The sequence below is a fragment of the Protomyctophum parallelum genome, assembly GCF_964188405.1.
Source record: "Protomyctophum parallelum genome assembly, chromosome: 6".
NCBI classification, from domain to species: domain Eukaryota; kingdom Metazoa; phylum Chordata; class Actinopteri; order Myctophiformes; family Myctophidae; genus Protomyctophum; species Protomyctophum parallelum.
In genome coordinates this window covers 50,369,167-50,386,536 of record NC_139701.1, presented here as the reverse complement: position 1 = coordinate 50,386,536, position 17,370 = coordinate 50,369,167, and the positions used below count along the sequence as shown (strand labels likewise).

The following is a 17,370-nucleotide window of genomic DNA, read 5'->3' as shown; positions in this document are numbered from 1 at the left end:
TAATGCTTTTTGTACTTGCTTAATGTTAGTCGCTCTGGATTAAGAGCGTCTGCTAAATGCCTAAATTGTAAATTGTGAAAATGTATGCTAATTAGTCCGAGCCAAGCCTATATATATATATACATATATATTATGTATATATATATATATATATATATGACTGGAGTGACAGACACAGGCAGCGCGCACACGCAGCAGAGAAGTGAGAGAATAGAAAGGTTTAGTTGAAGGTTGGGTTGTTGTTGGCTACCGCTGGCTGGCCTCTGGCAATGCTTAATTACAGGCTGGGTTTGCGCACCAAATAGCCATTCAATCTACAAGCCCACTGAAGTATATAAGGCATCGGAATCGGACACGTTTAGAACTTGGAGATCGGTTCTTATCTTAACTGTTTCCACGTCTAGGGCAACATCGGGCGACCCCTTAAGTTTGTAACTTTCCATTCTCCAAATACGGGTCCCACGCTGGACACGATCCAAACAACTCTTTGCATTGTAATTGGGCTCAGATTGAGATGATCATTCAAAACATCCATGTTTTGGGAGGTGAATAAAAAATAATTGGCTACAGCGCTGGTCCGTTTCAGCTGTGCACAGATCTAGGGTGCACCCCTGAAATGCTTCCGTGTGTGTGCAATTGCGAAAACACCTGTAATAGCCAATAGCCACCACTAGATGGCGGCATGGAAGGAGTTTAATGACTTGGGCACCTGAACTGAATCATTATTATTAGTAGTAGTAGTATTTAAATCTCAAGGACTGACAGATACAGGGATCTCCATATATGGGCACAAACGGGACAGGCAGGGTTACGATAGCAACCTGACTGCCGTCAGAGTAACTATATAAGCCAGTCTGACATCATTGAAGTCCACAACAAGTCTCGAACAACCGGGAACTCCATATATGGAGCTAACTGTCACATCTGACTCTGCCATATAGACTCAGAGTGACATCACCGTCCTGGACCAAGGACGGCGAGAAGACGGAGGAGCCCCGGTTCAGAGCGCTGACCTACGTGCACACGCGGGTGTGTACGAGTGCGTGGCCTGGGTGGCTCCGTGGCGCGCTCGCCGGTCCTTTGAACTGGTCGTGGAAGGCGCACCGGTCATCGCCAGTCTGACCCAAGACGGCGGGCGGCTGACCTGCGAGGCGGTGCCAGAACCCCGGTTCGCCTGGAGCCTCGACGACACGGACGAGGAGATCTCCTACGACACGAAGACGGGCAAGGCCACCAACACGATCACCGTGCTACAGGCGTCCGCAGTGAACCTGACGTCTGTCACTTGCAGTGTGAGCAACAGGTTGGGAGAGGATGCCAAGAATGTCACTGTGTCCCCGGATGACACCGGGTCCCCGGATGACACCGGGTCCCCGGATGACACCCCGTTCTTGCCGATCTTTGTTTATGCTTTAGCAAAGATATTATGTATCTTTGCTCCAACCGATGTGCCCATATAAAGGTATATTGATGACATCAGGTATCTTAATGTCCCTGTTAGCCATAACAGAGATCTCTATATATGGGCATAAAAGGGACACAGGCAGACAGACGGACACAGAGATCTCTGTATATGGGCATAAAAGGGACACAGGCAGACAGACAGGTATGCAGAGATCTCCATCGTCGAGTCATTGGAATGCCCGCTGAGCCACATTTCCTACATTTTTAAGGATTACAAAAAAATCTTAAAATTTGTTTTAAATCAAAATAATTAAAAAAAATATATATATATATATATATATATAAATATATAAGAAATAGTAAAAAATAGCAGATCGCAAATCTACAATTTTGCAGACACACAGACTTTGCAGACTCCTTCCGGCCTGGCTGAGATTAAAAAATATATATTAATATATATATATATATATATATATGAATAATAATTAAAAAAAATCTCTGTTTGCAGACTATACAATAATTAAGTTACTGCCAGTGACAAGATAATGTCACCTGAGGCTCTTTCCAAGCGCTTGGGCGACAGTGGCTCAGGGCGCTATGGGCAGCTGTGGCTCAGGGCGCTATGGGCGGCTGTGGCTCAGGGCGCTATGGGCGGCTGTGGCTCAGGGCGCTATGGGCGGCTGTGGCTCAGGGCGCTATGGGCAGCTGTGGCTCAGGGCGCTATGGGCAGCTGTGGCTCAGGGCGCTATGGGCGGCTGTGGCTCAGGGCGCTATGGGCGGCTGTGGCTCAGGGCGCTATGGGCGGCTGTGGCTCAGGGCGCTATGGGCAGCTGTGGCTCAGGGCGCTATGGGCGGCTGTGGCTCAGGGCGCTATGGGCGGCTGTGGCTCAGGGCGCTATGGGCGGCTGTGGCTCAGGGCGCTATGGGCGGCTGTGGCTCAGGGCGCTATGGGCAGCTGTGGCTCAGGGCGCTATGGGCAGCTGTGGCTCAGGGCGCTATGGGCGGCTGTGGCTCAGGGCGCTATGGGCGGCTGTGGCTCAGGGCGCTATGGGCGGCTGTGGCTCAGGGCGCTATGGGCAGCTGTGGCTCAGGGCGCTATGGGCGGCTGTGGCTCAGGGCGCTATGGGCGGCTGTGGCTCAGGGCGCTATGGGCAGCTGTGGCTCAGGGCGCTATGGGCGGCTGTGGCTCAGGAGGTAGAGCATGGCCATCCAATGTTCCATGGGTCGGCGGTTCGAATCCTGGCTCTTCCTGTCCACATGTCAAAGTGTCCGTGGGCAAGACACTGAACCCCACATTGCCTCCAATGAGTCGGTCGGTGTGAGCTCGCCACCACTGGTGTGTGAAGGTGGGAAGTGAGGACGCTGGCGTCGACTGTTTGCCGCTTCACCTCCCAATGTATGAATGATGAACCATTGTAAAGCGCTTTTAGCACTTGGAAAAGCGCTATAAAAATGCAATTCATTATGGCCACACAGCTGTGCTGAACAAATTGGGTACGGTATATCATATTGGGTAACACTTCATAATAATGACCCATTAAAAAACAAGTTTCTAAGCAGTAACTCATCACAAACACACCGTGTGTTCACATTCATAAACGATTACTAGAACATTTGTAGCTATGGTTAAACATATTTTATAATGTTTTAGTAAGTTGTAAACAATTCTTGAATAATAATTTGTATAATTTGTAAATTATTACTAAATCATTCGTATCTAAAACCAACTGTTTGTTCACATTTGTAAATGATTGCTAAGACATTTATAACTAAAGTATGGGCAACTATTCATGGATAAGCCATTTGTATACATTTGTAAATTATGATATGAAATTATAACTAAAGTTATATATAAGTTATTTAGAAATATGAAATATGAAATATTATTATGTATATTATTATTATTATTATTATTATTATTATTATTATTATTATTTATATACATTGGTGAATGATTATTAAATAATGTATAACATTGTTGACATTATTCGTGTTACATATTGTGTAGGAAATCATTTGTGAAGAATTGTTTTCAAATCGGTGTGTACCACTTTTTGTGGTTTAAAGGAAATATCTTAAACATGTATCAATGCATGTGTTTAGATTCCTCCGCCATTCTCTGCCATTAATGTGCGTGTGCGTGTGCGTGTGCGTGTGCGTGTGTGTGTGTGTGTGTGTGTGTGTGTGTGTGTGTGTGTGTGTGTGTGTGTGTGTGTGTGTGTGTGTGTGAATTCGTTTTTTTTGTCTTCCTGTCTGTCTGTTTGTCTGCCTAACTGTTGCATATACAGCACTGTGGCTGCTGCGTAAAGATGCGGTTGTATGTTGGTGTAGATAATTATGCTGCTCATTTTGTGCTCTTATTATCAGCCTACACAACAATGAACAATGAACCATTAATCAGTAACAGAATCATTCTGTTAGTAGCAGTTTCTTAGACAGTTGTAATGCAGACAACACAAACTCAAAGACTGTGAGTAGGTCATTAGCATGCCAGAGAGAGAGAGAGAGAGAGAGAGAGAGAGAGAGAGAGAGAGAGCTGAGAGAGCTGAGAGGGCGGGGGGGGGGGGGGGTGTCATCCTGATAAATAAACTAGTTTACATGTGTGTGTGGATGCGGCGAAAGCAGTGAGGCGTGCAGCCCACAGTGACCATGGTTGAACAAAGCGTCATGCCTGGGGGGGACAACAGGGACCATATATGTCAGGATAAATGTCATGCCTTGGGGGGACAACAACAGGGACCATATATTTCAGGACAAATGTCATGCCTTGTAGGGACAACAGGGACCATATATTTCAGGACAAATGTCATGCCTTGTAGGGACAACAGGGACCATATATGTCAGGACAAAGCGTCATGCCTGGGGGGGACAACAGGGACCATATATGTCAGGATAAATGTCATGCCTTGGGGGGACAACAACAGGGACCATATATTTCAGGACAAATGTCATGCCTTGTAGGGACAACAGGAACCATATATGTCAGGACTAAAGCGTCATGCCTGGGGGGGGGGACAACAGGGACCATGTCAGGGCAAAGCGTCATGCCTGGGGGGGACAACAGGGACCATATATGTCAGGACAAAGCGTCATGCCTGGGGGGGCAACAGGGACCATATATGCCAGGACTAAAGCGTCATGCCTGGGGGGGGGGGGACATTTATTTGGAGATGTCACAGACATCTCCACATGCTGAACACTCTGAACGGCACACATGCTGAGCCGTATGAGCTGGTTTTCCCATAATGCCTGGCAGCTCTCCTTAATAGTAACGTTTCCTTTTTGTGATATAAAAAGTGCTCCCACACCCTATTTCAATTATACATACTTAACTATACTTTCTATGCTACTCAACTTCCTGCACTCACATGAAAGACTGCATGAAAGCCTGTTGACTGCTGCAAAAATTCGCTACTCACCAATACAAAGATGGTTTTGCAGAGTGGAAAGCCTACTTTTCATAGTCGATGCACTCTGAGCCCCCCACACACATCTAAAATGACACCTTTTGGCCAGAAAATAAAATATTTCACCGGAAGGAAAAATCTGGTCAATGGGATCTATTGACAAGATCTGTAGAGTGGAGTAACTAAAATGTACTGTATTGTTTCTTCCCGTGATTTTTCCTTCAACACAAAACCGTCTTTGTATTGGTGAGTAGCGAAATCGTTCTTTTTATTTTTGCGAATGTCGACAGGCTGTGCTGCATTTCATGATGAGTGCAGGAAGTCGAGAGGCTATATCGAGTCGAGAGGCTATATGGACCATATTCTACACAGTAGAGAGTAGCCTACAGTAATGTCATCTGAAATTAGCTGATATATAAGTTCACCACATGTTGCAATCATTGTGAGCACTATCATACTATATTGTTGGGACTATATGAAAACTTCCAAGTCACAATTTGACAAACATAATGAGATGAGGGGGGTTTATTACGTTAAACCGGAAAACATTTCGGAGACCTCAGCTGCAAGGCATTTGGTCTATGTAGTAAAAAGAAAACTGTGGAAAACCAAGGCATTCTGAAGAGCATCATCACAAACGTGATACAGTAGCAACAACAAGCGGTATAGTAGCATAGGGTGGTGGGGCTGGAGTGGTAGTAAGTTAGGGAATGGGGGGGGGGTTTCTGAGAAAGAAATGGCCAGGCCGGGACGAGCCTAAGGCGCACAGCGAGGCAGCGCCGGCGCCACATGGCTCAAGTCTGCCAGGCCTTGGCAACATATAAGTGGCATTGTGTAAAAGAAGTGCAAAAGCAAAACCAACCTTCCCGCTGATCTGAATGACGGCGACAGGTTTTTGGGGGATTTGGTATTTTATTGGAGGGGGGGGGGGGATGTTGATGGCAAAAACAATAAATAAATAAAGGTGCAGGTGAAGTGAAAAACAAACGATAACAACAGCAACGACAAAACGAGAGGGAGAAGACAGGGAGAAACGAGAGAGTAAAACAGGCAAATATATCCGCTTATCCGACATCCAGACATAAACATCAGACTTGACAAGGCAGAGCAGAATAGATGCTCTCAGCATAGTTTCCCGTTGAAAACAAGTAAAAGAAAAAAATAAGGAAAAGCCTTTGGAACGCGGATGCTTATTCCAATCCTATAGTAAACTGAAATATCTGGCTTAGCCTAGCTGAACACTCAAAGCAGACAGTGGGTGTTTTCCAAGATGGCCATCATTTGATTCTGCATTCATTCTCTCGGATCAACACTCAATTGAATACACTCTGCGGCGTCGCTGTACGCCTACTCTGCGAGTTTCACACACCTGTCCTGCATGCACACATTCTCACAGGACAGAATGTCCTCAAAATGGACAGAATTAAATGCAATTATTGATGAAGTGATCAAACCGCTGAAAAATGAGGGCCATCTTGAGTGTTTGCTTTATGATAAGCAGCATAATTCCAGTTTAAAGATTAGACGCAGGTCTAAATCAGGCCGTGGTTACAACAAGCCCACCCAGCAGACAGTATTGACGCTGTAGCCTGGGTGGGCGGGGCTTCTTACCTCTCACGTAGAGGTTGGCCGGGGCCGAGTAGCGCGTCCCGGCGTGATTGGCGGCCACACACTCGTACTTGCCCTGGTCCGACTCCTCGCTGTTCTCGATCTGCAGCGCCCCTAGTGGAGAGGAGGCCAAAGATGAAAGTTAGTGGTTGTCCATTTTAGCGCTCTGAACTAACAATAACAAAATAATTAAAATGGGAATTTTATTTAAAGGACTTTAACCATTTTCAACCTAACTTTATGTATTTTTTTATCCTCACTATCTTCATATTTTATCCTCACTAAAGCTCATGATAAAATGGCGCAATTTTTTTCGGGACGGGGCAGCTAAAATGAATGTGAAATAAGTGAAATATCCCTTTAATGTTAAATAAAAATAAAATCTTGAAAATAGCAAAAGTAGCATAAACAATATACAAGTTGTGAGCTAGTGGGTCTGCTATTATTGCTATTTTTCGGAGCATGTTAAATCTCACCCCTGACCATATTTAAAATTAAAATAACATTAAAAACTAAACTATAATAATCTTGTTCCACATAACCGTGTAATGATGCATGTATTGTTCTTTGTTCTATGCAAATTCATGCCGTAACTTATAATGACGACAGAGGCGAACAATATCGGAATATTGGAATCACTATAAAGTCATACAGTGCAATGTTTTCAATTAAACATAAAAGTCTGATATAATCCTTCACTGGTATATTTTTAACAATAGCCATTCCACAGAAATGTGCATTTTGGACATCTCCTAAATACAACGTTTTGATTGTCTGTCCCCGCCACGGACGTTTACAATATATTAAAAAAAAAAAATTATACTGCAGTTGGAAACCTTAAATGTCCAAAACTGTGACTTAATTTAATTTATTTCATTAAAGTAGCAATAACAATACACAATAAACAATAAACAATAGCAGATCTACAGCTCGAAATGGGTTCTGATGAGATGCGTGTTGAGCTTGTCGATCAGCTATATGTTGTTCTACTTGTGTGCGACACTGTAGTATGGAGAAGTAGGACATGCATTTTCAAAACAAAACCGAACAAGTTACATTATATCAGAGAACCAAACAAAGTGGACCGGGTTCTGTTGCTCTTCAAATGGTCTGGAAAACCATTCAGTACATGCAGCTGCCCCAGAGCAACTTACCTGTCCTCAATGCACCATTTATTGACGGACGTGCATTGCTGCCATGACAGGGAAAACAAAATCACAATCCTATCACGTTATAGAACTTCAACGATTCACAGTATAACTCGCTAAACGCCTTTATGGTGTCTCAACGTGAAACATGTCACGGTTTATCACGATCAGGTTTATCGAGCTGGGTTCTTATCGAGCCCACTATCAAGCATTTTCTATTATTTTGTGGAATGAAGAAAGACGGGAGACAATACATTCTTAAAAGAACCAGTATCTTTTACTATAGGGCCTTCAAATACAGTACTTTTCTAACAAACGGAAGGCAATTGCCCTTTTTACCAATAAAATAATATTAAAGAAACTGTTTACTGGTTAATATGTGTACCGCCACTTTAAAAGTGTAATTTTGTTTACCCGGACAGCGCTGGTTTGCAGGTATCAATACACATGTAGACCGACATGTTTGTGCCATCATGGGTGATTAGATTTTCTTCTTGATCGCATCTTATCTTGATTGTTTAAACATGATGTCATGGGCCGCTATATGCTTGATAACAGGCTTGATAAGCCAAAAGCATATTGACAACAGGTACTCAATAAGCTCTGTCTACCTCCTCAACAGAAGCTTTGGCAATTGGGCTGCGGTGTGTGCGGCCACTTTGATGTTTGTTTCAATAATGTGATGTGAAGTATTCACGTTATAACAAGATAAAACCAAATAGCATCAAAGGTTACACATTTTAGCCAAATCATATCTCGTTGAAACGTGACGCTTGTTATAACAAGAGAGACATTTCATGCCATTAACATGATGGGACTTTGTTTTTCCCCCCAGCACATGGCAGCAGCACTGTATACCATAGTTATCTCCAGTCATGTCAAAGAAAACAACAGCATTCGTACAGTCGTTATAGGTCTCCACCTAGACTCTATTTAGACGGACGATGTGACTGTAACTCAATGCAAGGTCATTCAAATTATAGCTGAAAATGGTGAAAATGCAGTTTTGAGACGACTGGTATAAACAAAAGAACAAATAAATGCATACATATTTCAAGGAGTGCTCCTGAAATGCATCATGAAATGGATTGTTAAGAGCTGGTAACAAAAATGAATAAATACGATTTATGAGAGTGAGAGTGCCCGGGGCACATCCGGAGGCAAACTGCCACAGATGGAGGGCACCCCTATACGGGTCCATTTGGTACACACTATAGGCTATGGAGTTACATTTACACTCAGGCTGTTACGGTGTACACGTGGTCATCTCGCAGTGGGATGCCAGCCATCCGAGGGACTTCGTCTCTGATGTGCTTCCAGAAGTTATACATGCATGCTTGCGTGCATGCGCGCGCACGCGCACGTGCGCACGCGCGCACGCACGCATGTGGGGTTCAGTATAGCATTATGTGAAGCATGGCTCCTCCTTATATCACATCACTGCGTAAAAGATAAAACTGCCTAACTGAAGTGTCCACAGCCTTCCTCTGAGACACAGACCGAGTATAGGGAAGATCAAGGCCGATGACAGTGAAGTGACCATTTAAGGACTTAAATTAAAAAATATTACCAAAGAAAGAAATAAAGACAGAAAGAAAGAAAGAAAGAAAGAAACCAATTTTTATTGTAGTTTCTTGATTAGCCTACATACTATGCAGTCATGGTATTTTTAATTTATTTTTAATTCTTCCTTTCTCTCTCTCTCTCTCTCTCTCTCTCTCTCTCTTTCTCTCTATCTTTCTTTCTTTCTTTCTTTCTTTCGTAAAATGCCTTAAAAGTAATTTTTCAATTTTTTATCTTCACAATACTCATCTGTGGAACCGAGTCAAACTACATGCCAACTCCTACTGCTGGCAGGTCCCCAGTTCAAATAGGATTATTATTGTGTGTGTGTGTGTGTGTGTGTGTGTGTGTGTGGGTCGCGGCCTGAAAAGTTGAGAACCACTGGTGTAGAAGAGTAGCCTATACATTGTCAACCACTGCACATTCCATCTGCAGAGGTAAAAAAAGAAAAAAGATGTCACCGTAACCTGATGATGATTATTCCTGGTTGCCCGGGACGACCGAGTATAAATCTCTAGAGATGTTAGCTGAGAAATGACCTGCGGAAACCTGACGGCAGAAACCTATTATGTCAACGTTTTACTTCTTGTTTTTCCTTTTCTATTAAGTAAATACTTTTTCTCCGACTAATACTAATTATTTGTCATACTACAATGAAGCAAAAATATATGGACATACAGGGTTTCAACCCGACAGCAAACTAAACGTAATGTGCCGCTCTCGTTTCTCTCTGTGGCGGAGCCGATGTGTTCCTCGTGTCACTCGTCTCGGGGACAATTTAGTGCCGCCTGGCTTCTCTCGACGTTGATCAGAGAGGGACAGACCCGAAAACCGCACACGCTTGAAAGACTGCCCATGCTTGAATAAGAAGGCGTCAGAGCCTATAGCGCAGCGTTAACACCTGACGTAGCATGTCATTTTCAACGGAAGCCAGCCCATGAAAGCTACTGTCACCTAATGCTACAAAAGCTATGAAAGAAAAAAGTTGAGGTGCTTCAACATTTTGTCATCCAGACTTGTTATTATAATTATTCCTTTATTTTTGTAGTATTGCAGCTTAATTCAAACATGGTGTTCACCAATATACCTTAAGCTATACTTCCAAATGACAGTGATTTTTTAAGAATATTGCTATATATTTTGCTTTGTAACGCACGTAAATCAGTGTAGAAAAGCTCTGTACAACTAAAGTGTATTATTTATTTGACCCAAGAGTCCCTACCTTAGGAAAACAGTCAACTGCATGGGCAAACTGATCAAATATAAAAAGATGTGTGAACATTACTCCATTGTAAACTTGTCTTGTGTGGTCTCCATTTCTACTACTTCAGGACTTGGGTCATGTAGTATACATGTAGCATTCGTTTGTATGTTTATTCCTATGTGAAAGGAGCGGTTTCGGACACCGAGGAGCCGAGGGTTCTGATTAGTCTGTGGGCGGGGCGGGACCCAAACTTTCCAATGTAAATGTCAATCACTTCTCTTCTTACTCAGGCTCGAATGGAAAATAATAATAATAATAAGCAAAGCTAATAAGTCTGCATTCCAGGCTAGTAAAGCATCAACCAATCATATGTTGTTTCACCTTTTCCACTCCCCTCCTCCTGCCACACAATAGGCTCTATGCACAGCAGCCTTATTGGATATAAATTGGACGTCATCCTTACTTCCTTCACAGGTGTTGCCAACTGTGCAAATTAAGGCTCTGTTCCATTCCGGTCAGACAGAGTCAGAGTGCTGATATTGTGCATGTTGGCTCACTGCAGGAAACACTCTGCTACACCAGTGGGTCTCAAAGTGTGGGTCCAGGGACCCTCATGGTTCCAAATGGCGCCTTAGGACCAAACAGTTGGTTCCATTTGTACACTCTCAGATATATGGATATTACGGTTCGCAACTGTGTCATGTACGCACACGGAAATGAAAATTCCGCTGGCTTATGTCTATATGGGGACACAGATTTTAGAATCTTGATTCTTCTTTTTGGGCCAAAATAAGCTTAATTTGCGGCTCATTTCTATAAACGGTTACAAAAAGTATGCTTTGGGTGGATTAAGTGACAATCGCGGGACCTGTTGCACAGATGATTTTTACTTCCTGATTCTCGTTTTTCGAGTGAAACTGCTTTCAGAAAAATAATGCTTTGCCTATTAAATGACTGGATGTCGCTCTGAGCCCACCACCAGATGGCGCTGTTGGCTGTAAATGAGTTAAAAGGTTTGAGAACCACTTTGGCACTAAACGGAACAGACCCTTTATTAGCATAAGCGATACGACCTGTGAAGGAAGTATACTTCCTTATAAGGAAGAGGCCCAATTTCTTTCCACTATGGCTGCTCTGCATAGAGGCTTTTCCTTCTTGTAATGGAGGCGGAACCAATTCCTGCTGTCAGCCACTTCCCTGTGATGTTTTTTCTTTCACCCAAACCTTTATATTTTCCTCGCTCATCAGTCCCGCACACGGACGCACGCTTGACCACGCCAACAAGCGTGCTGCACAACACTTTGAAAGGGCCATGTCCACAGAAAGCTTTTCATAAGCATGTGTCTTATTGATACCGGCAACGTTCAAACCGTATGTCATCTGTGTCATTAGAGATAGCTTAGCTAAAGCAATGTAAACATGGACTTCTCATGGTTGAACGTTGGGCCGTAAATTGTTGGGTTTTCAGACACATTCAGGTCAAATGAGCAGCACTCAGTGGTGGAACTTAAGTAACAATATTTTTCCCCTTTTGAGCAATTTTTTACTTTACTTGAGCATTCCCAAATTCCAATACGTTTTGATTATTACAAAACATACATTAACCACTTCAACTCTATACATTTTGGCCATTTGAAAATAGCCAATCTACAACTTACAAACTCACAATATGCCGCGATGCAACACACTGTGAGCTTGTAGATCTGCTATTTTCAAAATTATTTTTATACATTTGAAAACTTGAAATGGGACATTCAGCAAGATGATTACTTTGGTACTTTAGGTACATTTGATGCCCATAATTTTGTACATTTAGACTACTCAAGTATTGTTTTGTTTTTTTACAATTACTGAACTCTAGGACTTATACTTGTAACAGAGTATTATATTGCAGTATTGATATTTTTACAGAAGAAAACCATTTGAGTTGTTTGTTTAACATAGTTAGGTAAAGTTAGCTTAAGTTGTGGAAAATCTGCAAAATAAATGCCTACCACTAGCTTTCTTTTCAGATGTGTTCATAAAGGTGTCTACTATCACAGAAAAATGTGTTCCAACCCAACTCCCTTGAGAAACTTTGTGACAGCTGCTGAAAGTTGGGGTACCATTATCAACCAATACAGTATAAGGCAAAAAGACATTCCAAATTTCATTATACTTTAAGTAGCATGTGACATGTCAAACTAGGGGGTTTTCAAGATTCTGAATCCATTGCAAGCATTTGTTTTGAACAAAAAACACTCCTTTGCCTAAAAATGCCCATAGCCGTCGTCACAAATGTGATGAGGTCAGCACATTTGGGCACATTTGGGCAAGTGGCTATGGCCGAATTTAGCCCAAGGAGTATTTTCGTGCAAAACTCATGCTTGTAATGGATTCAGCATCATGAAAATCCCCTAGTTTGACATGTCACATGCTACTTAAAGTATAATGAAATTTGGAACTATTTGCCTTATATTGGTTGATAATGGTACCCCAACTTTCAGCAGCTGTCACAAAGTTTCCCAAGGGAGTTGGAACACCTTTTTCTGTGATATAGACACCTTTATGAACACATCTGTGAAGAAAGCTAGTGGTAAGCATTTTTTTTTGCAGATTTGCCACAACTTAAGCTAACTTTACCTAACTAATACACCAGTCTGACAACATTTTTACTACTAAAGCCCTGACCCTTATTGGCAGAATCATCTCCATTCGTCAGTGGTGTGCACAGACATTTAGAGGGGCAGGTGCTCAAGTGAAAAAAGGGGCACCTCGTGCAGCGCGTGGAACCAGCCGGTTGCCTTATAATTATAATAGTGTGAGATTCATAGATTTTGGGGTATAAATCATATATTAGAAGCTTTTCATCAATAATTGATCAATGCCAACATGGTCCACATACGTACTGTACAGTGTACAGTGTACAAACAAAAAAAGGGCACATTTCTGTCCAGAGGGCAAAGGGCAGGTGCTATAGCACCACCTATAGTGTCTATCTGTGCACGCCACTGGCATTCGTAGGCTAAGCCTATATGGAATGTTACCAAAATTACATTACACCAGTTGACATCACTATATCTAATATGCGTTTGCATTATGCAGTTTAGCGTCTTCGACCTGCCCAGAAAGAATGCCAAAGTAGTGACATGACGTGATGTCAGCAGGTCAGAGAAGACTGCTGTATAGTCTAAAAATCACACTTGTGTGAAGTGAGGCGCGGAGCGAGGGCTTTATATCAGCTAGATGACGGTTTACATTGAACAATAAAAAGTCCATAGACTTGGCTGACATAATTTCAGAAAGCCATGCCATACTATACCAAACAAAACAAAAAAGAAAGAAAGAACTTGCACTTCTTATTTACTAATCTACCTATTGAAAAGAATATATGGAAATGATCCAAAAAATGTCAAGCTAGTTCGAAATAGAGTCAACACAAATATTATTGGATACAGACATCAAATGACATAATCTAATAAAATTAATGTCACACTTCCATATAGGTTCTTCTTTACAATGGGGAGATTTCCGCCCCCAAAATGGACGCACTTGCCGGTCTGGTATATGGAAATAAACGACAGGTCCTATAGCTACCTAAAAAGTTAAATAAAATAAAAAGTCTTTGTATGGAAATGGCCCCCAACAGTGTCACTGCTAGTGCGAGCACAGCATCAGGAGAGAAGAAGAGGAGCAGTGTGAGGAGGACAAGGAGGAGGATGGGTGAGGTGAGGTGATGGCGGAGATGTGATGATGTGATATAGTGTATAGGTAATCAAGCGGAATAATGGCGTGATTTGGACATTTTGCCTATAGCATTCTTACCTCGGATTGGCGTACCACCTGGTTTGGTAATTAGAGTGCAAATAAGATTAGAGAGAGGGGCATTATTAGTCCATGGACGAGAGAGAGAGAGAGAGAGAGAGAGAGAGAGAGAGAGAGAGAGAGAGAGAGAGAGAGAGAGAGAGAGGGGGGGGGGGGAGAGAGGGGGGAGAGAGAGAGGGAGAGGAGAGGAGAGGAGAGGAGAGGAGAGGAGAGGAGAGGAGAGGAGAGGAGAGGAGAGGAGAGGAGAGGAGAGGAGAGGAGAGGAGAGGAGAGGAGAGGAGAGGAGAGGAGAGGAGAGGAGAGGAGAGGAGAGGAGAGGAGAGGAGAGGAGAGGAGAGGGTACAACAGTGATGCTATGCTAACCAGCAGTGGACATGAATGACCACGTTCACTTGAATAGTTACTGGACTGTTTGTGTCTATACTTTGCTTTATTGGAAGCTGATGACTTTCACACCCCACCACATTTCAAAGACAGGAAAAAACAAATTATACTTAATTGTTATGCTTGTTTTTTTTAACTCATGGATTAAGCAGTTAATACAGCATCAAAATCATTTTAACCACTTCATCCATTTATTTGGATGATTGCTAAATCATGCTAAATCATTTCAGATGGGATTCCATGGACACATACTGTACATATCAACGTGGGGGGGGGGGGGGGGGGGTCCTTGACACAAAAGGTTTGAGCACCACTGCTGTGGATACAGAAATCCCTATAGGGAGGTCCTCGAGGCACGTCCCAATAGGAGGAGCGCGGTTAAAGATGAATTGTCGGGAAAACGTGGGGTTCCCTTCTCGAGTACCAGAGGGACATGTCCTGTGGACGTACCAGCACAGGTACACGCACCGGTGGCTGGGAACCTGTGGTCTAGCGCATTGCGAAACGGGGATACACTATTGGGCCCCATTTACACTGGCAGACAGATCTAGCCTGAATCAGATCTGTGCCACATGGAGATCGAAATCCGACTGGTTTAAATGAGTCCAACATGTCACATGACTCATTTAAACTAATCAGATTCCAATCTGGATGTGGCTCGGATCTGATTCAGGCTGGATTTGGCTGCCAGTGTAAATGGGGCCAATTGACTCCCTTGCTCTGGCTGATACCAACAATAAACCTCCCAGAAGTATACTTGTACTTATAAATGCCGATATACACAAAAATGTTTGGTATTTATTATTGTATTTGTACCATAATTGGTGCAACACTGGGAAATTGCAAGTGTGGTTGCACGTCTTACCATTTATATTCTATAGTGATAGTGTGGTGTCATGTGAAGCACAGCGACAGTGGCAACAGTGTGTGAAGGGTGACCAAAAGCTTCACTTTTTATTTCAGTCCATAAATATGCTATTTTATTGCCAAATCATCATTAATATTAGTCGTTATTTAAAGAAAGAAACACAAAAATATTGAATTCGATCCTGCTCCTTGCTGCGAGCGGGCCGAGCTGCCCACGATGTGCTCTGATTGGCTAGAAGGAGCTACTAAAAGATAAAAGCTGGATACAGCTTGCTGCAAGGTCGAGCCGTAGGCTACGGGAGAAATAAAGCACGCAAAGCTATGTTTGAGCTTTTAAAAGCATGCTTGCGTGCGTGCGTGCGTGCGTGCGAGCGTGCAACAGTGACACTTGGTGGTCAACAAGTGCTATTTCCGTGCTTGGACACACATACACACATAGGGACACACATTGCTGTCTATAGAAGCGGTTAGCAGTTAGCACCACTCAAAAAGACGGTACACATAGAGATAACATCGAAATGAGAAGCAGCATCCTTCCTTATTTCAGATAAGTTGTGTTGTGATAAGGTGTGAACGAAGCTTTACTGTTTTCATACAGCATCCGGATTAGCATCAACACAGGGCACAATTACTTCTCGCAAATGCATCGAGAGTCTACAAACACATTTATATAATTATTTCTGTTACACTTATCTACACTTGGTTTAGATATCTCATTGGGACAGGACATGCTTACATTTTATTGATTAATTTGAAAGCAAAGTCCATCTGTATGTGCTATAAATATACCAGTGGTTCCCAAACATTTTCATGTCAAGGACCCCCAAATTGACACTAATTAGCCTGCGGACGCCAGAGACCCACCATAAGAGAGGATTTTTACGGCTCTAGCAGTGATTCTCAACCCGTTTAAATTCAAGGACCCTCAGTTTGACACATTAGTCTACGGACCCCATGTAATGGCATTTCTATCTCTGGGACCCCCAATTTATATTCTAAAATGTTAATTTAACTCTGAGAGTGTACACATGGAACCAAATGTACCCATAAGGGTCCATTTGGTTTAAACCATCATTTCCTTACTTTCTTCACAGGTGTTAGCAATAATACTGAGTATTGTATTTTTGAGGGTTGCTACCTCCTCCAACATCTAGCTTTTGAAATGATGTCATATGACAGCCAAGTAAGTCTGTTCTAATGTTTGTTTAGAGCCCTTTACACAAACATTACCAGGCCCCCCTCACTTTTGACACTTATTGGCCTTATTTCAAATGCAGTGACAGTAGCAGAATTACAAGCCCACTGGGGTCGAGTACTTTGTCACCATTGTGTCTATAAGCTGCACAATTTCGGTCGAAAACAAAGTGGAGTTGCCCCCTGAATGCACACGCACGCAGTTATGTTTGTAAACAGGGAATCCATCCTTTAGAGTATACCTTCTTACAGTGCATTCTTAATGTAACACTAAACCCGGAACCTGCTATACTGAGATTAGCAGGTCTATGTGGAAAACATTCAGTAGCCTAAAGCCAGAGGGGGTAGAAAGCTCAAGCACATAGTGCTGCTGGGAGGAAATGGAACGCTGACCCTGCTGAAAGGCCTGGATAGAAATGAATAGGCCCTGGATGAGATCTGTGCATTTAACCACTCAACAAAACCCTAACAAACCATACTTACATTCAGCAAAAAGAGAAAGCCGATCTACAAGCTCACAAAAAGAGGTTTGGTTCGGTGAAGAGCAGTGGTTTTCAACCCTTTTCATATCAAGGCCCATTATTCATTCAGAATTTCGCCTCTCAGACCCATATGGGTCCATTTGGTTTAATTTTACGCTCTCAAGAGTTAAAAATCTAAGGGTCCATTTGGTTACCAACTCTTCCATCATTTAGCTGGGGACCACCTGGAACCCCCTCAAGGACCACTGGTGGTCCCTGGACCACTGGTTGAAAACCTTTGGCGTACAGGGGGAAAAAGGAGCAGA

General features: G+C 42.9%; 1 protein-coding gene across 1 annotated transcript in view; it reads right to left on the bottom strand.

The window, feature by feature from the left end:
* Positions 1 to 17,370, bottom strand: part of LOC310860576 (receptor-type tyrosine-protein phosphatase F-like) — a 224,392-nt gene that overhangs the window by 117,224 nt on the left and 89,798 nt on the right. Inside the window, exon 6 of the mRNA XM_083767568.1 lies at positions 6,423 to 6,533. Coding sequence (XP_083623694.1) covers positions 6,423 to 6,533 — 111 coding nt within the window. The remainder of the gene's footprint in view (positions 1 to 6,422; positions 6,534 to 17,370) is intronic.